General features: G+C 30.8%; 1 protein-coding gene across 2 annotated transcripts in view; it reads right to left on the bottom strand.

Moving 5' to 3' along the window:
• LOC142347854 (GTP-binding protein 1-like) overlaps positions 1 to 24,395 on the bottom strand; it is a 74,396-nt gene that overhangs the window by 19,120 nt on the left and 30,881 nt on the right. For both annotated transcript variants that reach the window (XM_075398989.1, XM_075398988.1), the window contains exons 7-9: positions 20,822 to 20,958; positions 20,232 to 20,355; positions 19,677 to 19,936 (exon numbers count right to left, since the gene is read on the bottom strand). In XM_075398989.1, the coding sequence (XP_075255104.1) occupies positions 19,677 to 19,936; positions 20,232 to 20,355; positions 20,822 to 20,958 (521 nt within the window). The remainder of the gene's footprint in view (positions 1 to 19,676; positions 19,937 to 20,231; positions 20,356 to 20,821; positions 20,959 to 24,395) is intronic.

A 24,395-nucleotide genomic window follows, 5' to 3' on the forward strand; every position in this document is an offset into this window, starting at 1 on the left:
TATTTATACGAACAACTTTCCCCAGTTTGGGTAATAGCTCTTCGAGGATTTAAATTTCTACTAAATCCTCTAGTTAATTCTACATCTGGATGTTGTTTCTTTACATGAGCTCTTATCCCATCAAATCTCACAACAGAAGGACAATATAGACAATTAACTTTAGCTGAAGTACAATTTCTTCATGTATACTTACTCATCAAAATCAGTTAGTGGTTTTACAAAATTAGATTTATTACAATTTCTAGTTAAGACTTTGGTGTTAAAGTTAGAGTTAGAGCTAAGTTAATGCTAGAGTTAGAGCTAACGCTAGAGTTAGAGTTAATGCTAGAGTTAGAGTTATAGTTAGATTTAATGCTAGAGTTAGAGTTAATACTAGAGCTAGAGTTATATCCAGATTCTTTAAAAGAACAATCAGTTTTCATACAAATACTACTTAATGTTTTATCACCACATGCACATTTACTAATTTTATCTTCATGATATATTGAATAATGAAAAGCTAAATTAAAAAGGAGTCCACATTTATGTTTAAACTCTAAACATTTTATAACCATTTATAATCGGTCAAATTTCAATTATACCCAACATATTTAGCCAAGATTTCAATTACCTCTTTAGTATTATCTTCAGACACGACAAACTCAGCTGAATATTTCTTCCTTGTCATATTGAGTGTATTAGTTTTATATCTTCTATCTAAAATCACTTCAAGGTCTAATGCTTTTTTATCTCTAACAAAATTTATAATTTCTTCTCTAAATTCTTCATTTTTTACATATGGTTTGTTTAAATATTTTTGTCGCTTTCTATTTAAAGTTCCAATTTCTTCATCTATATATTCTTCTTGTATCTTTTCGATAAACTGGTTTCACTGCTGTTCATCCTCATATCCAAAATGGTGAAACATCTGCGAAGCAGTTCCACTGATGGACGAAGTCCCATTAACCAATGTACTTGCTCTATTCAATATATTACTAGCACTCGTTGCCACATGACCAGCAGTTTTTACTGTTGTATCAGGACTCATATAATTATATATCATAAAACATGTACCTATAAGTCCTAAAATAGTTGATGCTAACCTAAAACCATCTGCTTTTATCATTTCTTTTGTTAAAACATCATTCTGTATTTTAATACCTTTTAATGTAAGAAGTTTATTAAAGTAGAACTGATAATTATCATGATTAATAGTATTTCTATCTGTAGCATTTATTATGAGTGGTTTTTTATATGCTATAAGTTTATTTTCGTCTTCACTTTCTAATTTATCTTTTAAACTAAGAGCTTTTAAATCAAGGAAACCAACTCTCGAGTCATATATCATAGTTTTATTCTTATCAATAATAATAAAAGTATACTCTTTCCTATTATATTTAATTATATCATAACGAAGTTCATCTGACATTCCGTCTGTACAATTATATTAGTTACTATTTAACTCACTAATTATTTTATTGAAGTTATTTTTAAATAGATCAGCTTCATTATAAGTTGTTAAATAAATAGTATCACAACTCATTCTTGCTGTATTAATTATTCGGGCTGGTTTATGACACATTACAATCATTTGAATATTATAATGTCTTCCTTCTGTGAAATAATAAGCTATATTCTTATTTAACTTATCACCCATATCAAGTACTATTACACTATCTTCGAATATATTTTGATGTGATCATATTTATATCGCAAGTATTAAATCCAATATAAAACTCACCACTCGCAGGATCTATCCAATCTCTATATCTCTATAATCTTTACATACAAAGATTATATTTTTAGCTTGCTGTTGGTTTTGGTCTTGGTTCAGATCTTGGTCTAAGTATGACTTTAAGTATTGCCTAATAAAATATGTTTTGCCTGTACCAGTTCCACCATAAACAATAGTATGTAATGGTGACTTTCATATTGATAAATCCACCAAAGCTTTCTTCTAGTTTTGTATATTTACTTGGTACTGAATAATATATTATATAACAAATTCCAATTAAGAAAATAAAAATTATAACTGCGCTGCCTGTCTTCATTTTTATACCTATTAAAAATGCTTATCCTAACTTTTGAGGAATTCAATAAGAAATTTAATAACGATAATAATGCAATGAGTGATATAAGAATAAAAGATATAGGAAAAGATATAAGTCTAACACCAATTGAAATAGTGATGAGAGATCAAACTCCAGATAACACAAGTGAACCTAAAGTCAACATTATTGTAAATCTACATCCAACTGACGGTACACATTGGGTTTCAGTTATAAGAAGAGAAGGTGGTTCTGTGTATTACTTTGATAGTTTTGGTGTAGAAACCCCACAATTATTCTTAGAAGAATATGTTGATCTAGGCTCTAATGAGAGAATACAACAATATGATGAATCTTATTGTGGGGCTTATTGTTTATATATGATCTATCTTATTAATAGAGGATTTAGAATTAACAATGCTTTGAATATTCTAGTTAATCAATGTAAATATCCGGGAATATATAATGAGTGTTTTTGTTTAGGTTGTAAAGTTAATGATAAATATAATCTTAATGATAATGTTAATGATAATGATAATGTTAATGATAATGATAATCTTAATGATAATGTTAATGATAATGTTAATGATAATGATAATGTTAATGATAATTTTATATATCTATTTGATGAAAAACATCAAAGGGGTAAACCTAACAACAAAGAATATCCGCGAACAGACTCCGTTTGTGGTAAACCAAGCGGTTTCACCGATCTTAGTCACAATATCTCTGCAAACATAAATGAAGATCTACAATCATGGCTAAATGATGATAATATAATTACTGAAGCTACACTCCCAGAGAACTTTAGATGTATAATATGTGGTCCTAGTGAATGTGGTAAGACATTCTTATTAAAAAAAATTCTGGCTAGAATATACCTTGATAAGCTATACATCATTGGTCCTACTGGTGATCAATATGAAGGTGTAGAGAGAATAAACGATAAAGCAGATGTTGAGCTTGTAAAAGATATAAAAGATTTCCCCTCTCCCGATCAACTACGAAAAGACTTGAAGAAACTAATGATATTCGATGATGTTAGAGCCAAAGAACCACTTATTAAGGAATACTTTTGTAGGATTAGACATAATAATTGTAATATGATATATCTTAATCAAAATCTATTCACAATCATCAAGATTTCTTTAATAATGTTGAACTTAGTTATAATGATTTTGCTAATATATGTAATAAGGTATGGAAAGAGCCTTATAATTATATTGTCATTGATATAACTAAAAATAAAAATATTAATGGTAAACTAAGAATTAATTGGGATCGGAGAGTTTTGTAGTTTAGTTTAAGTTTAAGTTTATATCTAGACTAGATGTAAAGTAAAACCCAATCATCACCATTAAAGTCTATAGATCTTCGATACTCATCTTTAATATGAAACTCTATATATTCTATTCTATCTTCAGTTACATTTTGATACAAGACATTAGTTGGTATAATATTTATCAAGTAACCTGGTGGTTCTGTTAGAGTAAAAGTATATAGTATGTCTCTGTTATTCCCATTATCTTTAACACCAGATATCACATTACAATGAATGTTAATAGTACTAGAACCCATAATATCAACAATTTTCTGAGATGTATATTTACCTTGTTCATATACTATTTTTCTAAAGCCCAGTAATGGGGTTATTGAATTTTCTATGTCAAAGTTAATTGCACCTTGTTTAATTTCCATTAAACATTTCATTGTTTTCTTATCAGGTTCTATTATAACATTACCATTAGTTTCTTCTTTTATTAATTCTGCTATTTCGATTAATTCATATGCACCTGGTATAACAACTAAAACACGGGTATCTGACCATGTTTCACCTTGGGTATCATATAAGAAATGATTGTTCCTTCTATTCACAGTAAACACCGAATTATAAACAGATAATCTAATTGAACCTAATTTGGATGAGTGAAGTATAGGTTTACTAAAGTTAAACTTTTCTGTTGGCTTTATCATTCTAAAGTTAAGTGTATGCTCTTCTTTAGTTTTAGTTAGAGTTTCATGTATCTTTTGTAGTTCATATAGAATTAAGTTGTTTGTCATTTTTTATATTCAAATATTAGATTATATTTATAGTTATAATTATAGCTTTGAATATGGTCATAGTTAAAGTTATAATTATAGTTAAAGTTAAATTTTTGGATTATAAAAATGAACTTTAATTTGGATACAACTTATGGTTATAATAATGATATACAAAAAAGTAAGATTATAAAATATAAACCTAGTAATCTAGCAACAATGAATACGGTTAATACTAATATTAATATCATTCTCAATAGAGAAGAGAATCATTTAAATTTGCGTGATTCGTATCTAGAGATAGAGTTCGTTGTATCGGATTATGCTGGTGGTGTATTTGTTAATAATGCTAACATCAGATTAGTTATTTATGGTATGATGGCATTTTTTTGGTTCAGTTAAACTTGAAACTAGTGATGGTAGGACTATTGAATATATAGATCATTGTCATCCTAATCTATTGATGTATAAGTTATTAACTAGTACTGATGATGAATGTGAGAGTGGTTTTGTTAGAAAACAAGGCAATAGAGATAGTCAACTTAAAGGTGACCATATTGCTGCCGAACGAGGTCATATGTATATGATGATTAGGATTAGTGATCTATTTGGTTTCGTAAATGATTTAGAAAAGATTATATATGGTTTAGGATTTAAACTAATATTAAAAAGAAATAATAATGATAGAGCTCTATTTAGAGTTAATGCTGGTGCTGATGCAGTTGGTAATGATGGTAATATATATATTAGAGATATTTCATGGTGTGTGCCCAGTATTGATCCTAGTAATGACAATAGAATTATTATGCAAAAGGGTTTAAGTAAAAAGAATAATGTAGACTTTAGTTATTATGAAAGAAAGACCTATTTATAAGAATGTACCCAATGCTACTAACTTCTTGTTTGATCTAGGTATGGAAAGTGGTATGGAAAGACCACAATATATAATAGTTGGTTTTGAAAATAATAATGTTAATGAACAAACTCATGATGCAAGTACTTTTGATATAATGAATGTTACTGAATGTTATTGTAAGATTGGTAGTGAGTTTTATCCCGAGGATAAACTGAATATTAATTATGGTACCAATACTTATACCGAGGCGTCTAAAGAGATTGTTAGCTTCAAAAAAGATTATAATGGGCTACCACATAATATAAAACCATATAAAAATCATAGCACATTCAAAAGTAGTTATAGAATATATGTATTCGATACTAGATATAAGTGATCATATAGGTCCACAACCAATAGAACTTAATTTTAAATTTAGTGCTGCAGTTGCAGATGTTATATGTCATGCACTAGTATTAACTAGAAAAAAATATTAGTTTTAATAGTGATGGTAATAAGATGCTTGATATTATATCTTAGGCCTATTTATAGTCATGGTCATTGTTATCTGCGAAGCAGTTCCTGATAGTCATTGTTATAATTATGGTGAAACATGCGTGATGCACCATAGACATTGTTATGGTGAAACATGGGCGAAGCCCCATAGCTCTAAACTATTTCTTACATGTCTTAACATAACCCTTAGCATAAATAATATCTAATTTCTTTTTATTCTCTTGAGATAGGACTCCGTCCATGCTACGCCATAGACCCTTAGCTTCAACCTTTATCTTAGGATTAGTCTTCGAGCTTCAATCGCAGGTGGAACCCGTAGTCTTAGGGTTAGGTTTAACAACAAAGGGATTATACTTTTTAACTTCCATTATTTTTTATATATAGAAATGAGTCTTTTACAGAAATTTAAAACTAATTCATATTGTGTTGGTCGTAGACATTATAGTGGTACTAATAACATGAGAAGTTTTATTACTTCAAAAGTTACTAAAATGCTAAAGGGTTATTGTGTTAAGTGTAAGAGAAATAAGTCAATGACTATCAGTGATGCAACAATAGAAGCAGAGGGATTGAAAGATTTCTTTAAAAGTGTTGGTAGAGCTACAGTTAACTTTGGAAAGAAAGTCGCTAATAATCCAGTAAGAGCATTAGAAATAGCAAGTGAAAAAGGAAGTGCAGCTGCATCTAGAAACCCTAGAGCTGCTTTATCAGCCACATCTGATTTAATTAAAATTGCAACTACTGGTGAAGGTATAAAGGTAGTACAAATAGGAAGAGGTTTATACTTAGGTACAAAGAAAAGATAATTTAGTTATGGCTAAGGCTAAGGTTAAGACTAAGACTATAGTTTCAATTACAGCTTTAATCTTACCGATAAATATTAATACTAATATTATTATTACTAAAAACATTGTTATTACTAAGCACTAATAGCTTTAATCTAAAAAACACTTAACTTATTTTTCGTGTTCTTATATTCTTCAAATACCTTGACTAATTCATTATATTCATCATTATCTATTTTATTATGTTTCATTGGTTTAGTATATAGTTTATTAGACTTGTCGCTAAACTGTTTACTTAAAATATACATTTGTGAATACTTTATAATTATATTTCTTCTTTTAGTATTAATTGTTTTTGATAATGAACCACAAACAGTTGCTGTAGCAAAAGCTGTTGGTATAGAATAAGGTAATCCTATACCTGTTAATGCAACTGTTGTTGTTGTTGCCGTTGTTGCAATTGATGATAATAGTATTTCTGTTATCTCAGCTACGTTAATATAATTTTTATATCTACTTAACTTATAATTATAGTTATTAGTTTCAGTTTCATAATAATTTCTATTATCTTTTATAATGTTAAAAATTTTGTTAAATTTATTATTAGCTTGAATCTTTTCGTCTATCAGCCGCTCTGATACTGAAGACAGATCTGGATATAGTAATCTCTCACTCGGTGCTGTTGGATTGGTTATGGACTCCGTCATAGCTTTGCTTATTTTTAATAGTAGAAATTCTTTCTATTTCTTTCATTATATCTTCTTGTTTAAAACCATAATGCATCTCAAGTCTTGCTTGCTCTTTGTTATCAAATAACGTACTTCGTAAAAGTATAGCAAATATGTATTGTTTTATACCTTTTCTAAGAGATTTATTGTATTGTTTCATTTCTCTTAGACCGTTAGTAAACATATCATCTAAATGTATGTTAGTAATATTTTGATTAAACTTATTATTATCAAATTCTTGTTTTAATTGATTATATTTAGAGATGGTATCAGCAGCAATTTTACTACAAAACTTAACAGTATTTGTGACTTCATTTGCTGATTCAATAAACTCATTAATTAGTTCATCATTAACTTGTGTTTCATTTAGTTGCAAAGTTTTAGTTGTGACTTTATCAAATTCACCTTTTCTTAGCTCATTTATGTTATGATTTAAAATATCCATTTTATTATTAGAAGATAATAAGTAATTGTCACAACACTCTTTATTAACAACATCTTTTTCATCTATCGGAGGATGTACATTTGTAATTTTATAGGTATCCTTCATATCAATATTATCAATATCTTCTATGAATAACCCACGAGCCTTACTTAGTGTTAAGTTGTTTGTTGATGTTGATTGGTGTTTAGCCTGATTGAATCTGTTTCTTGTCATTATTTATATTAAGAAATATATTTAATGATTCTAAAACTTTATTATTAGATTCAAAGTCAAACTCGGATTTCAATTACTCCTGTTCGTAATATTTACCTTCTATTATCTCTCTATTCATGTCTTCTATCTGATATGTTAGTGGTTGTGTGTTCAAAACTTCATTAAAATTAAATAGTTCTCTATTCCAATTAGAAGTGCAACCTTTAGAAAAAATATTACGTTTATCTGCATTTCTAACATAATCACCAACTTTAAATTTTGGTTCAGTCTTAGTAGAAGTAGATATAATCTGCGAAGCAGATTCCCTGATATATCTAACTTTATCAGGATTATTAGAAGCATCAACTGGTGTCATATTAAGTGTTGAATGAATGCTATTGTTATATGTTATGACTGCATCATTTAGTATATTTACCCAATTACGATCACCATTGATGAATATTGGTTTATTAATTATGTGTACTATTGTTCTATTAAATCTCTTTAAATCAGCCTTTGAATCACTATAAGAAGAATATAGTTTTGTTTCATATTCTTTAGATAAAGATTTAAATGTTTTATTGTAAAACTCACTACCTCTATCTACCCATAACTTTTCTGGTTTTCGACTTTCAGAGCCACCCTGTGGACCTTCTGATAGGATTATTTTAAAACCATTATTTATAGATAAACCAGATTTATTCTTTAATGGAATAGCCAATGCATATTTTGTGAATATATCTATAACAGTTAATATAAACTTATAATTATTGTATTTACTTAGAGATTACTTATCAATTAAATCAGCTCACGATGTGTCATCGTTATATAATGGTATTATTCTTTCTCTTCTAAACTTTGTTATTTGAGGACTGAATACTTTAGCTAATAGTTGTTGTTTCTCCATCATTTTTTTTTACCATAGTTAAAAACAAAATTATCTAGTTGCTCTTGATTGATAATATTCATAGATAATAGTTGCTTAGATATATCTAGCATTTCATCATATAATCCATCATGACCAGCTTTTGTTTGTAGTATTAATAATTCTAATCTTTCTACTAAACCATTTAAATGGCAACTTCGTTGATTGTTGGGGACAGTCTTAGTAAGACCACTAGCTTCTATTTGTTTATCAGTCTCATAATCAGTTTCTTCTTCTTCTACCCCTTGTTCATAGTCACTAGTATCACGATTATATATTTAGTCTTCACTGGAGGTTGGTTTTGATATAACATGAGAAGTGGGTTCACCGATACTAGGAACCATTCTTCTTATAAGTTTTGATCTATTACTTTTAGTATCTCCTCTTTGTTTATAACCAAAATCTCTTAGAAATTGTTTTATTTTGTTTTCATCACCTTTTATATCTCTTTCGGTTACATCTTCATTAGTAATAAACAGAGCAAAGCCCTTAGAAAAATAGACTTTACCTTTCATTTTTATACCATCAGGGACTAGAGATACATCTACACCATTCATTTTAATTTTGTTTGAATTTGGATCAACTGATATTACTTGGAATTGTTTATTTTTTTGTTTACCCATTTGTAACAAAGTATCAATCATATCATTGTCTACAGCAAATGTTTCGCCTCTATCATCTTTTAATGTTGCGGGTGGATCGGGCGTGGGTGTTAAGAGAGCAGCCCGTTCATCAAGAAATCTGCTTTGTTGATGGTGTCCTAGACTCTAAAAAGCATTAAGTATTACTGTCTAGCGCGGCTAAAGTTTTGTTTTGAAGAGCTTGCATTGTTTCAGCGTTTGTACTTAAAGTTTTAGTTAGAGTATCAAATAAATCTTCTATGTCACCATAATATTCTTGTTGTCTTAGTTTATCTTCTAATCTATTTCTTCTGTTTTGTTTTTGTAGACTGTTTAATTCTATAAGTTTATCTAGCTTAGCCATTTTTATATGTTGAAAAATATTACTATACTATGTATGAATTAGATCTATAATATAAAAACAATATTGTACTATGTATGAATTAGATCTATAATTATACTAACTTCTAATTATTTTCATATTCACAGATCATTATATAGTTCAATAGCGGCTTCAATTAACATTCTTATCATCATTAATAGTTAGTTCTAAAATATTATTTATTAATGATTCTAAAGATTCTTTACTTACATCTAACCCCAATTTTATTAATAGCTCTAAAGTAGTATTATTATCAGGGAACCTGCTTCGCAAATTTTATTTATTAGATCTCTTTTGAATAGATATAGATTCTCATCATGAGGATAGCTTTTAATGTTATTTACATAAAATCTTTTATCATCAAATGTGTTTAGACTAATCTTACTTGTTTTTGTTGTTGTCATGTTATCACTAACATTTTGTATTCTAAATTCATGTACACCTCTCTCTGTGTTATACATTAGTGCATTATAATACTCCTCATGTTTGGCATTGTTACAGTTCTTTATTCCTTTCTCTTTAGTTTTATTTGGGTAGTGTTTGAAGCTATATGTCTATGGTGTTAGGGCCACAAACTCTTCTATGATATTACTTCCCATTTCATGTTTGAATTTACCAGGGACCTTATTATTAGTTTTGATTGGTGGCTCCAGATTGGACAGATCCATGTTCTCGTCACTAACTTTACCTTCAGTATAACTTAATACAAAACTATCAGTATCCATATAGTGGAGTTGTAGATCTTTGAGAGATGGCTGAAGAATATTATAGAATACATCATACATATGTAATTTACTTAATTCTAAGATAGTAACACCTACATATACTGGAGAATCAAATTCTAATTTTTTATATATTCAATTTGGCTATAATCCTTATATCTAGTTATATTCTTAAATGTTGGTTTACTTATACTTTTCATTATCTTTTCTTCATCATGTAAGAACTTACTTCGCGGGAAGTGTAGGGGATTCATGCACATTCTTCCATATAGGGAGTTGTTCATTAATTTCCTTACATCCTTCTCTGCTTCAGTTTTAGCTGTTGCTCTTTTAATTGTATTGTTCTGTATATAATCTCTACATATATAATCTTGTTTAAATTTAATTACTCTATGAATTTTTGTTACTTGTACTCCCATCTTCACATAGAACTTTAACATCCTATAATGAACCATGTATTCTGTTTTGTTGTTTTGGTCTAAGATTAATTTCTCTGTTTTTACTTTTCTCTCTTTCTTGGTATCCCAATTCATTATCATTTATCTTTCTCTTATTGGGCATTAGTGCTAGTTGCTCTGTTCTATCTTTACAACTATAAGTATAATCAATATCACAAACTATATAGTAACCGTGATCACTATCATCTGGAATTTTTAGAAAATGGCGAAGCATGGTGTCCCCATTATCTAGAGATGTAGTAGTAAACTTGAAGTCCTTATAAAGTAGATTTTGCATCATTGCATAGCCGTATAGGTTATTCGCGTCTATGTACCAGATCTGCGAAGCAGGTTCCCTGATTGAGCTCTGGTCATCGGTGAAACGGCTTCGCCGATGCTTCGCCATTTTACTTCCATTACTATTGTTGACTATCCTATCACCCACTATACCGCATATGCCACCTCTCTGCTTCAACAAAATCATCTAGCATTTGTTTATCTTGTAATGTATCTAATGAAACACCGCTTGAAATTAACCAACAATCAAAACTATAACCCGGGAGACTAACGTAATGTAGTGGGTTGAGTCCAAATTCTTTCATACTTAATTTGACATATTCATTCATGCAGTAGTCTAATATTTCCACGTCATTCTGTAAATACTCTATAGTTAGATCTTTACCAGTTTTATGACTGTTGTCTTTATTAAAGCTATCGACTTCTTCTTGTGTTGGTAATTTATTAGATAGAGAGGATTTGAAGTTTTCTATATTTAGATTACCTATAAATTCTTGGTAGGTGTCTAAACCAAAGTATTCATATGGATATAATGTTTTAGCTTTACACCCATATATCTTTGCCATATGATCTAGAGGCATAGCTAAGAAGTTATAACTATCTAAGAATTTGAGACAACCAATGCTAAACATCTTATACTTACCAGCGGCTAGTGGTATGTTATCTACTTTTCTTTTATCATTATTCTGCTTAAAGAGTTCACTGTATAGTAGGTTGAAGTCATAGCCAGAGCCATTGTGGAATATTACAGGAATGCAGTTTTGTTGTTTATACCTCAGATTACATATTTTACATGCTGGTTCTCTATATTTACCAGTTTCATGACAATGATCTCTTACTTTATTAATACATGTTTTACTGCAGATATGACAAGTGTTATTAGTTTCATGATATAATTTATCTTCTTCATTGAATATCATTTGTTGGTTGCGCTTGAAGTTATTATGTTTCTATTTCTAATAGATCACTACCAAATCTTTTGATACAATCAAGACCGAAGTAGTATTTGAAATTACCCTGCCAGATGTAACCCATACTTATTGGTATGTGTTCAGCTATTACATATTTACAGTCATTAGTTGCGACTTCAACAATGCAACATTCTATATCAGCAGTTATAACATTTTATATTCTGACGCTTATGTTCATTTATAAAAGTAATTTTCTTCTTCTTAGGACAAACAACCTCGGGTTTGAAAGAAATGTTACATTCATGTTTGTCGTATTTTATTTGAGAATCAAACCAATATGTACATCTATCACAGTAATAGAATTTGTGATTCATTCTATTTGGTCGATCTAACAAGGTTTATACGTTTTTAATTAGAGCACAGTGTTCTGTAGTACCATCTCCCCAAACCAATATCATGGCATCTTTTCTATCTTTATCAGAATCATCCACTGGTTTAAACAATTCTACTTTGCCCCCACCACAAGGTGTGTATACCCAAATATTAAAATTGTACAATTTCTGTATTCTTATTATATAAGCAAAATCATCTTCATCTCGTTGTCGTGCTTCAATTAGATTATTTACATATTTACTCTCGCGTATTGCGTGGTCCATAGCAGGATGTAGCCAAGCAGCAATAGTTAGTTGCAAGCAGTTGTATTTATAACTACGTATATTTAATATCGGTTTAGAGTTTTTGAGATCAGGGGGTAAATCTATATAACTACCAATAGATGCCTTAGTTGGTTCAATGTTAAACTGAATAGTTCTCAATCAAAGAAATTCGAAGTCGTAGCCATAACCTTCATATATTTCCTTTTCAAAATCTAGCCATTATTTGAAGTCACCGTAATCATATATAGCCTTATTAATAATCTAGTCGGTGTTGAAGAATATTTTTGTAATTTTAACTTCTTCTTTGGTTCTCTTCTTGTACTCACACTCGGCCGTGACCTTATATTTAAAGCTCTCAACTTTTCTAAACTGATAACAGTTTTTAATTTCCTCTAATGAGTAATTAGTTGCTTCGTCTATATCTTCAATGTAATTCCCACCTTTATCCGTAATATAAAATTCTCTCATGTTCTGACTTGAGTTTATATCAAAGTCTTCTGTGTTTTCTAGGTACATGCGACTGTGACTATATGAATGAGTAGTTAGAGCTACTTTACTTCTAAATTCTTTATGGCATTCTTTACATTCAAACTTAATTCTGGTGTAGATATTGTCGTCGGGTTTAGTTTTAATAATATCTTTAGTTTCAGTTTTAGTAGAAGGTTTGACATAGATAAAGTCTCCATCCGAATCATGCATTTTCTCTGTAGTTTTAGCTGAGGCTTCAGTTTTAGTTGAGACTTCAGTTATAGCCTCATCCAAATCAGAATCAAACATTTTCTCCAATAGTTTTTTATGTTTGGGATCGTATTATTGATGTCTGTATAAACCCTTCTTTGTTTCAAGGGATCATTTACAGACGTCGCAGAATTTCACACTTGTGACATTACTGATTGTTGAGTGAGACATGGTGTATTTTATAAGGGAAAATTTAGGGAAAAATAAATTTTCGAAAGTGAAAAAATGAAGTGTGATAAGTGTAAAAATAAGCCTTGGAAAGAATGTTGTAATGATTGTAAAGAATTAGAATATTGTTGTTATATATGTAAAAATATAGTTAAAGTAAAAAGATATATTAAACATGTGGGAGACCATTATGATAATCCAGGTCAATATCTGGCGTGTAATATGTGTAAAGTTTACAAACATCTTTCTTTAGGTTTAGAAATGGAAGATGCAGATTGTGCATCTATCTTAACAGATATAGATATACACATACCAAAGATAGATTCAAGGAATATGCTGAAAGGTTTAATATAAAAGTGTAGTATAGACAAGAAAAAATATTTTGTGATGTACATAAGTGAATTTGCAAACGAGCTTATTATTATTTTCTAGAATTAAGCCATTTCATAATTTAATGCTAGACTTAGAGTGAATAAGTAGTAGTGGATAAAACAGGGATAGCAACAAGCAGTAAAATTTGGCTCGATTCGACATGCGCGATTAGCGTTAGGAGAAAGAGTCAAATTTTACTGGTGGTTGGTAACCCTGTTTTATCCACTACTCTCAAGTGTAACAATGATGAACTCATTTACTCAACGGCTTTCGATGTGTGTTGACAAACTTATCCAGTCTCACTTGGCCCTACGCCCAAAAAAAACAATTGAGTCGCAAGTATCTAATTCTGCACTTAGAGTTCATCTGCTAATCTATAGAATCTGGAGCCCAAAGGAAACAGTCTCGTTTAAATTTACACAGTCTTAGATATGTATTGCCTAAAAGGAGGGGACATTTCTTCAAGATTGATTTGCTTCAAATTGACCCAATGAGAGACGAATTGAAATTCGCAAAGAGAAAAATGAAGGAGATACAGAAATACTAGATATATGGACTGAACAAAAGAACCAATGGAATCCCTTGTAATCGGATTTTCAAATCAGAATTCGACTAATTTACTCAAATTAAACCATAAATTTTATAGACCACACTAAAAAGAATTAATTTACGTATTCCAAGTCATCCTTTGTAAATATTGAACAATTCACACTCGCAATAATTTCATATTCTGTTAAAATTAGCACCTTTTTAGAAGAGAAAAGTCGCTTACACCCTCCAACATTTTAACCCTTATCATAGGTATTAATACAGCCGAAAGAAGTTTTAGCTGTGCATTAAATCAAAATGTGGCATACAATTGTGCTTATACAGGATTACAAGGAGGCTCGTTAATGTGCGTTCGCACATGATGTTCCGACCCGAGCTCATCTACATTTTTGACTTAATTGTCAACCAAATGAAAAGATAACAAAATAGATGTTTGAGTTTAAAACAATCGTTACACAGCCTATCTACTAATTGAACTACATAATGCCATGTCTTATTACAGCGGCAATGAGATCTGACCTTAAAGAGACAAAAAAACAACCAAAAAAAAAATAGCAAAAACCAAAACTTCACGGAAAAACTGAATATCTAAATTTAAAAGCACATAGTAACAACGTCAAAATGCAGTCAGATAAAACCTTAACTACTCAAATTTAATTTCTCCTAACTATACAGCGGACGGAAAGTTTTCTTGATGAGACTATGTTACAAGTCAACAAAGAGAACGATCAATGAGGCGAAATTCAAAAATTAATCAACATTTTTTAAACCCAGAAATTTCAAAAGTCTTAAAAATCAATAGCTTTTAACTATATAATCCTTTGATAAAAAAGCACCTTTTTATAAAAATTAGCACCTTTTTAGAAGAGAAAAGTCGCTTACACCCTCCAACATTTTAACCCTTATCATAGGTATTAATACAGCCGAAAGAAGTTTTAGCTGTGCATTAAATCAAAATGTGGCATACAATTGTGCTTATACAGGATTACAAGGAGGCTCGTTAATGTGCGTTCGCACATGATGTTCCAACCCGAGCTCATCTACATTTTTGACTTAATTGTCAACCAAATGAAAAGATAACAAAATAGATGTTTGTGTTTAAAAAATTGTTACAAAACCTAACTACTAATTGAATTACAAACTACCATGCCTCATGACAGCGCTCACGAGATTTGCCATAAAAAAGACTACGAGAAAAAAACAACAAACAAAATAAGCAAAAACAAAAACTTCACGGCAGAAAACCAACATCTAAATTTATAAGCACCTAGTAACAACGTCAAAATGCAATCAGATAAAACCTTAATTAAAAAAATTTAGTTTTTCTTAACTATACAGGGGATGGATGTTTTCCTTAATGAGACTAGGTAAGAAGTCGACAAAGAGAAGAAAAAATGAGTTTAAAAACAAATCAATCAACATTTTTTAAACCAAATAATTTCAAAAGTCTAAAAAATCTTTAGCTTATAACAAAATAATTGTTGGTAAACTTACTAAAAAGTCGTTAGGAACCCAATGGACCTGTCTTTAGTTAGACTAAGCCATAGGAACGGACTAAAGATGACGAAAAATCTCAAAAAATGACGAACAATTTGCAAAAACACAAATCATTGAATCCATTAAAATCATTAGCTATTATCTGAATAATATGTATTTTTATTTCATTTCAGTTTTTAATTATAGTAATTCAGCTAAAGTTTTAATGATCGGATAAATAAGATTATCATTTGGGCCACACTTGAAAATAATTTGGATCTCTTATTACGGCAATGTGGTAAAAGACGAAAATGAAACAAATACACCACTCACAAACCTCTTCTGAAAACGCATATTTTACGCCAAATAACACATCAGTTACGACATAATATCAGTAGGCATGTTAATTTTTGAAATTCAAGGAATTGGATGGGACGTCAACGACGAGAATAAGTTACAAGTTGACGAAAAGAACAACAAAAACTGAAAAGTTTGAAAAATCTCTGAAAATGTATTATATCATAACCTATAAGACTATTCGCTATAGACTGACTGTTTCGGGCAACATCATTCATTTAATGGTCAACTACAAGTTTACGAGACCGGTCAGCATTTTACAGCTACCTAAAGAAAAAAAGCAATAAAAGCAAATTCAAAAAAATTGGGCGAGAAAAGTGTCGAAGCCATTAGAGAATTAGAGAGTCAAAACGTTTCTATTTTCAATTAATTTCTAACAGCAATTGGATTGTTTTTTGTTACAAAACGACTTGAATAACAACAAATATAAACAAATGTATTAAAACCACGATGTTTTTGAGAAAACCCTAGTATCAACGCCATTAAATTCAATAGCTTTCAACGGAACAAACTAAACATGCTAAGTTATGCCTCGATGGCAAAACAATGAAATCTTTCATTCATAGGTCATCGATAACTCATCACAATAAGTTGTATGGCAATGATGAATACATTAAAACCACGAAGTTTTTGAGGAAGTCCGTAGTTTCAACGTCATAAAATTCAAAAGCTTTCAACGGAAGGCATTAAATACGCTAAAATTTTGCCTCGATGTGACTGAAAAGTTGTTTTTCATTCAAAAGTTATCAATACGACATTACAAGATGTCATTGACTCTGAAAACAACAACAAATACAGGCAAAATCGAATAAATCGGTAGAAAAGTGCGAGAAGAAAGTGTCGAAGACATTTAAACCATAAGCCTTTCTCTGGAAAACTTTTTCTACGACCCATTGAACATATTCTCTAATCCAAAGGGAACTATTGGTATTAGGATAATGCAAAAGGATTTCAAAAGCAACCAAAATTACTATTAAAATACAAATAAAATTACTATTAAAATACAAATACTAACAAGATAAATTTTTGTTGAATTAGAAGAGAAAAGGGTTCTATCATTACGTAGACTGACTTACAGCTCAGGAAAATAAGTTTAAGATTGATTAATGCTCAAAAAAATTTAAAAAATGTTTTTAAAGACTTAACAGCCATTAAACTCAATAGCTTTCAACGGAAGTCAATAAATACGTTCAATTATACCATGATGAGAGTAAAAGGATGTTTTTCATGCATCATAAACAATAAGACATCACAATATGTCTTATGACTGTGAAAACAACAATAAATACAGGCAAAAACCAAAGATTCTGTAGAAAAGTGCGAGAAGAAAGTGTCGAAGCCATTTAAACCATTAAGTTGTTCTCTGAAAACTTTTGCTATGATCCATTGGACTTCTTCTCTAAGCCAATGGGAGCCATTAATATTAGGATAACAGGATAAGATTTCAAAAGGAACCAATAATACGCAATGTCCAAAAACTAAAAATTGAAATCTTGTGGCACTGAAGTCATATAACCAATATTTAGAAAATAAAACCACCAACTAGAAAATTTTTGTTGGAGTAGAAAAAAAGCTGTACTGTCATTACTGAGACTGAATTACAGTTCACTAAAATAAGCTTAAGATTTATTTTTAATCAAAAAAGTTCAAAAAAAAATATTTTTAAATTCTTAACAACCATTTAATTCAGTAGCTATCAACTGAAGTCAATAAATACTCTCAGTTTTGCCTCGATTCGAGAACAAAGATGTCTGCATAAGTAATCAATAAGACATCACAATAAGTCTTATGACTATGAAAACAACAACAAATACAGGCAAAAACCAAAAATGTTGTAGAAAAGTGTGAGAAGAAAAGGTAGAAGACATTTAAACAATAAGTTTTTTCGCTGAAAACTTTATCTATGATCCACTGAACGTCTTCGCTAAAACAATGGGAGCCATCAATATTAGAATATTAGGATAGCCTGATAAGATTTCAAAAGAAACAAAAAATACGAAAAGTCCAAAACTCAAAAAAAATTGAAATCTTGTGTCATTGAAGTCATATAACCAATCGTTAAAAGATAAAACCGATAACGAGGTTAATTTTGGTCGCAGTAGGAAGGAAGGGGGTCCTGTCATTACTGAGACTGACTTATAGTTCACAAAAATAGGTTTATGAGTAATATTAAAAAAATATTCGAAAATATTTTTTCAGTCTTAACATTCATTAGCTGTCCACTCAAGCTCTAGATAGGTTCACTTCATGCTCATTACGAAACCAATTGCACTCTTAGTCAAAGAGTTCATGCTATAGGATTCCAAAAAATGTAAAACCTCAAAAAGAAAGTCAAAATTTCATTTTAAATTACGAAAACTGAGATACGAATAAAAAAACATGAGCAATTCCTTGGAAACGAATTTTTTGTTCATTGCGCTTCATTTGATTGTAAATGAGGTTTGTATTTAGCGGAACCTCGATATTAGAAGTGACTAGGCCCTAGGTGATTTGAAAAAATATGCAAAACTTTCCAAAAAAAAAAGAGCTCACAAATAGAATTCGATTTTTTTTATAGTAAACTTCCCTGAGACCAGAACTCGTCTTTTTATCGCCTTTCGTCTATTAGGAACACAAAATTGATTTTTTTGTGGCGTGAAATACAATTTTGAACTAAAATTTTCATAGAAAAAATGATAATTCGAACAAACATAGCTGGCAGATTGCCAGAAAATAGCCGCAATAGATTCGTAGATCGGCAGTCTCAAAAAAAAAACAGTAAAAAAAGACAGACCAAAAAAATTTGTCTGTTCATTGAAGGCTGATCTGTTATATTTTGATTAAAAATCTGTATAAGTTATTGCTGCCTCTATTAGCTGATCTCAAATGACCTTCATTTAGAGTGATACACACCCATTTGACCTTATCTCTTTGAATTAAAGTAAATAAAAGTCAATTTCAAAGTGAGGAAGTCATTTTTGAGAGTGAGGTGAGTCAAGTGTGACCAAAAATTTAATCACGCACATGAACAAAAAACTCGCTCCACTAAGAGCGAAAAATGACGTCACACATGCATTTCAGTTGAAATTGCATGAACGAATGAACAAAAAATGGCTGTGACGTCATATGGTCGTAACAAAAATCATGACGACGAAATAAAAAAAAAAAACCAAGAGAAGGCCAATAATAGCCTCAGCTATCGCTGTGCGGCTATTAAAAATTACGGCAAAAGTGGACAAAGGAACCAAATATCCCGTGTTCACATGAAACTTTAAACCTCGGTAACTCCTTGAAAAAAACGAAATTCAAAAAAATCTTTTTAATTTCGAATTCTACGCTGGATGAGCTTTTTAGTGATACCACTCACATTTCTCTACAATGAATATATCGATCGGCCAAAATTGACTGAACAAAAAAAACCCATTTGGGTATATAGTTCCTCCCCCCACAAGTGGGTCGGAACAAAAATGCCTAAACAATGTAAGCAATTCGCCAAACCGAAAAAAATCAAGAACCCACCGGTACAGAGTAAATATCATCGATCTGGAACTCCGCTGGCTCGTCAGCTTTGGGCAGTGATCTGGCACTCAACAAGTTCAAGAACATCTTGAGCAGATGAAGGTTCTCACCAGTGACATTTGATATTTGAAATATAGGGCAGACGCGCTCTGAGGTGAAATTTGTTGCTGTGACAACCACGTCGTTTGTGTTCTGTATGAATATTGGGATCTTTCGGCACCCCTGAGACTTCAGAATTCGCTGCAACAGTTTGAGAGTGTCTGAAAAAATAATTAACAAAATAATTGCTTCTCATTCGAGAGCAATTAAAAACTTTCTGAAGGCATAACATGCGAACCACGCCTCAGCAAACACAATTCATTATAAAACTTTGTTAGGGTAACTTCAATCCCGAATTTTACGTTAATTTCAGGACAAATGAGTCGTACTCTAGCTTATAACTTGCGCCATTTTTATTGTTTACAACTTCGATTCTACAGACAGTAACCAACATAACTAAATGGTGGACTTTGGTAAGAGAAGTACTATTCTAAGCTCATTTATTATTAATCTAACCTTTGAGTACGTTCTCTGGACACATGTCAATTTTAGTGACAACCACAAACACCGGAACATTCAGAGCCAATGCCAGTCCTAAGTGCTCTTTGGTCATCCCAACAACTCCGGCATTCGATCCAACCTAAAGCATACATTATTTTTAACAAGTTTAGGTTTACGACGTTTAAAATATTAATCCATGAGTGGACGCAAATCAATACATCTTCTCTTATTGTTATATGTAGAGGTTAGAGCAAATTCAATTTCACGTTGCTGTATTTTGTAATGGGAATTTTAATCAATCAATTTGGTCAAATATCTGAAAAGGTGTCCTGCTCTTTAAGCCTTTTAATAGATTCACTCCTCTATCAATTCACGCAGATTTTAACGGCTTAGATTATTGTTACAGCTAACATTCAAATAAGAGATATGTAGCGTTTGGGGAAAGAGTTTTGAAATCAATATTCAAAATCGTAGGTTAGTTGTGTTTGATGAACAGGCAACAAGTTGTTTTGAGGCAACAAGTTCGAGGGGTGAAAAGATGATATAATATGGGGGGGTATATGGATCGGGTTGAAAAGTAGAGCCATCTGAAACTAATAATCAACCATGAGCATGCAGAAGTCGGGCATATGTCCAGTCATTCCAAATATGGTGGTCTTCAAGTACTTCTCATGCCCAGCAAGGTCAATGAATGTAATCACTTTGGAAGCCCTCTTACACACTACAGTCCAATCCATAGAACCTGAATAAAATTAAATCAGATGTATCTCATTAACTGTCAAAAACAAGCAACACCATTTCAAAATCTATAATTATTCCAACATTTTTTTTCAAAAATGGGATATATATATATATATATATATATATATATATATATATACGAGTCTGGCTTTTTTTCTTCAGTCAAAATTTCGCTTTTTGTTTATGCACTGTAGAGAAAAAAGAAAGACACTATTTTGCAGACCTCAGGATCTAGTTTTCAGTTTTATATAAAATTATTAGAAATTTGAAAAAAGGGGGAACTCTGAAAGTTTCGAAGGAAAAATTGAGAAAGAAAAATTGAGAAAGAAACGATCGCACAGGGGCGGGGCGGGTGTGGGGAGGGGGATGATGGGGTTGACAGGTCGCATTGAACCAAAATTTAAAACGCTGACAAATTTTTTGAAAATGAGAAAATGATGTTCACTTCTGTATTTTGAGGTTGCACTTCGAACTCATCTTTTCCATTTTTGCGCGTTTCTGCCAATTGGAAACCTAAATCCTTCATGGATTGCGAAACTCTTTATATAAAACGAAATACTATTTTCAGTTGTCAAAAAAATTATCAAAACTTCCTTTTTCTTTAAAAAAACACTCTTTCTTAAAAGTGGGGAAAAAGCCAAACTACTGTAAACCAATGCAGCCGAAGCTTCTATATAACAGATTTTACGAACAGCTTTCAACGTTCCTTAAAAAAAGAACCAACTAGAGGCAGAGTGTAAAAACTGTCAGAAAAATTAAAAAGTTAAATTATTATATGACCAAAAAGGGAACATAGTCGGCATATTGCCAGAAAAATGCCTTCGTTGATTCGCTTGACGCATATCAGGATTGAACTGGAAAATGAGAAAACATGAAAATTCACAGAATCTGATCCAAAGTGTCAAACACTGTTCTAGTTTGGTCTGCAGTTTCTTAGTTTCTAAAATTATACTTAATTCAGCTTTTAAATTGAAAACTATTAAATTTAATGCCAATGTCAGCAAGCATTTGCTCTATGAACTTTGATAACCTAAAGCAATTTGTCTTAATTACCAGCTCAATCGATTTATTTTGTTTCTTTTGACTTGTCACCATTGACTTTGACCGTATTCGCTACATTGCTGGTTACGAACAATTGTACGATCCATTTTTTCTGTGAATCAGAAAAAAAACTGGGGAAATTGAGGACTTTAGGCAATTTAGGGCTCTCAAATAACCAAAAATCAACTTTGAAAATGTAAAGCTAAAAGAAAAATTTATTCTTTTCTAAATTCTATCTCATTTAATCAGAACTAACCATCTGAGTATTTTCAAAACCTTGGGAACGTAAAAAAAAAAACAGTATCAAGAAATAAAATCAAATCAACCAAATTTAATATTGAAAAAAGAAGTAAATCTTGTCTAATCTTTATTTGTATCCTTACAAAGAATGTAAATCAAAATAAGACACCATTTTCTTTTTTTCAAAATGAAATTTGATTGAATTGATTTTATTTCATGATACTGTTCTTTTAAGTTCCCAAGGTTTTAGAGCAGATAGGTCAAACTTATCTTCTCTAGTTTAATAAAATACAGATGAAATTGAAAGTTTAAGTGGGTATGGATTGTCAGGGCGAAAAAAACACGTTCACAATTGTTTTTGAAAATGAAAAATAAAATGAGAAAAAATTAATGTTTACTCATCTGTATTGTGAGGTTGCACTTCTAACTAATCTTTTCGAGCCTTTGAGCGTTTCTGTAAAATAACAAATTGAATTCTTCATTGATAATTTTCTTATCATCGTTGAAAATTTTCCAATCTTTTTCAGTTTTCATAAAAATTATCAAAATTTCTATTTCTTTTCAAAAAACTTACTTAAAAGAGGGAAAACCACAAAACATTAAATTTACTGATTGCCAATTCTCCTCAAAGCTACTAAATAAGTGATTATACGAAAAGCTTTTAAAGTTCCTATGCATGTTATATACAATAAGAGGCAGAGTGCAAAAAACTGTCAGAAGTAATAAAAAGTTAGAAAATTTAAGTTAATCAAAATTTTTTAATTTTATTTTTTCGCAAATAATGGGGTTTTAGACATACTCAGAACCAAGACTGTGTTTTTTAAAATTAGCGTTGTAGCTTATTAACGTTTCTTTACAGGCAGCGTGCAAAAACTGTCAGACGTAATAAAAATTTGAATTACTAAATGACCAAAAATTTCGGAAAAAAAGATACAGCAATTTCGGAAACATAGCCAGCAGATTGCCGGAAAAAAGCTTCCGTTTACGCGCTTGACGCATATCAGGATTGAGACAGATAACTACTAATGTTACATAATTTTGCTAAAAACTTGGGCTTTATAAATGCTGCTTTTAACACGTCTGCGTAAATTTTCTAACAAAAAGTGGATTATGCCCATGAAACATCAAACATTAGAAAATATTTCAAAAGAAGTCAAAAAATTCAATTTCAATTTTAGCGTCAGTTTAACGATTACCCATATAAATGCGTCAAGCAGTCTACGCCTAGTTTTTCAGATAAAAAACAATCAGACATGAACGGTGACAAACAGCGTGTCAAGATCAGATGCCAAAAACAAAATTTTAAGATCTAAATTTATGTTTCTGTGCGTCTGCGTGCGCGCCTGTGTGGGTGTATGTACAGGTGCGCGTATTTTCAAAATGTGCGGTATGCGTGAAAAAGATAAAAAGTTTGTGTGCGAGAAACATTTCCTTCAAATATTAGACACAAAGAGGCTGAGAACATAAGCTTGCAGAAATAATGAAAAATTACTTCAAATTAGCAACAAATTGTGGACTTTAATAAGTCCAATGCCAAGGCTGTGTGTTTTTATATCTCGCTGATAACACATTTGCGAGATTTTGGAAAATCAATTGCCCTCTTATGCTCATGAAACCTTTCGAAAACCTTCAAAAAGTTCATTTCAGATAATACTTTTACGATTACGATTAAATTGACTAAAGAAGTCCGCACCTGCTTTTCCTAAAAAAAATCTAGCCAAATCTAGACGGTGACAAATTTTGAGTAAGGATTACATGCAAACATTTTTTGTGGTGGTGAGGTTTGAATTTGTTTGGATGTGTGCGCGCTTGTGTGGGTGTATTTATGGGTGTGCGTTTTTAGGTTTATTAGAGAGGGAGAAAGGGATAGTTAGTTTAAAAAAGATAGTTCATACAAATATTAAACATGTATAGAGGCAGAGTGAAAAGCTTTCACGCAGAAAAAAAATACTAAACGCAGATAGAAAAACTAAACATACCCGGCAGATTGCCGGAAAATAGCCGCCGTTGATATTGAAAAAGATTTTTGTACAAAAACATTTTTGAAATTCCACTTATTTTGATGGCATTTCATAGTTGAACATACTTCTGCTTCTTAGAGAGAGGCTACAGGGGCTACTATCAATACCAATAAGCATTAGAGATGGTAACTAAGAC

This window comes from Convolutriloba macropyga, chromosome 10 (assembly GCF_964194025.1).
Source record: "Convolutriloba macropyga chromosome 10, txConMacr16.3, whole genome shotgun sequence".
NCBI classification, from domain to species: Eukaryota; Metazoa; Xenacoelomorpha; order Acoela; family Convolutidae; genus Convolutriloba; species Convolutriloba macropyga.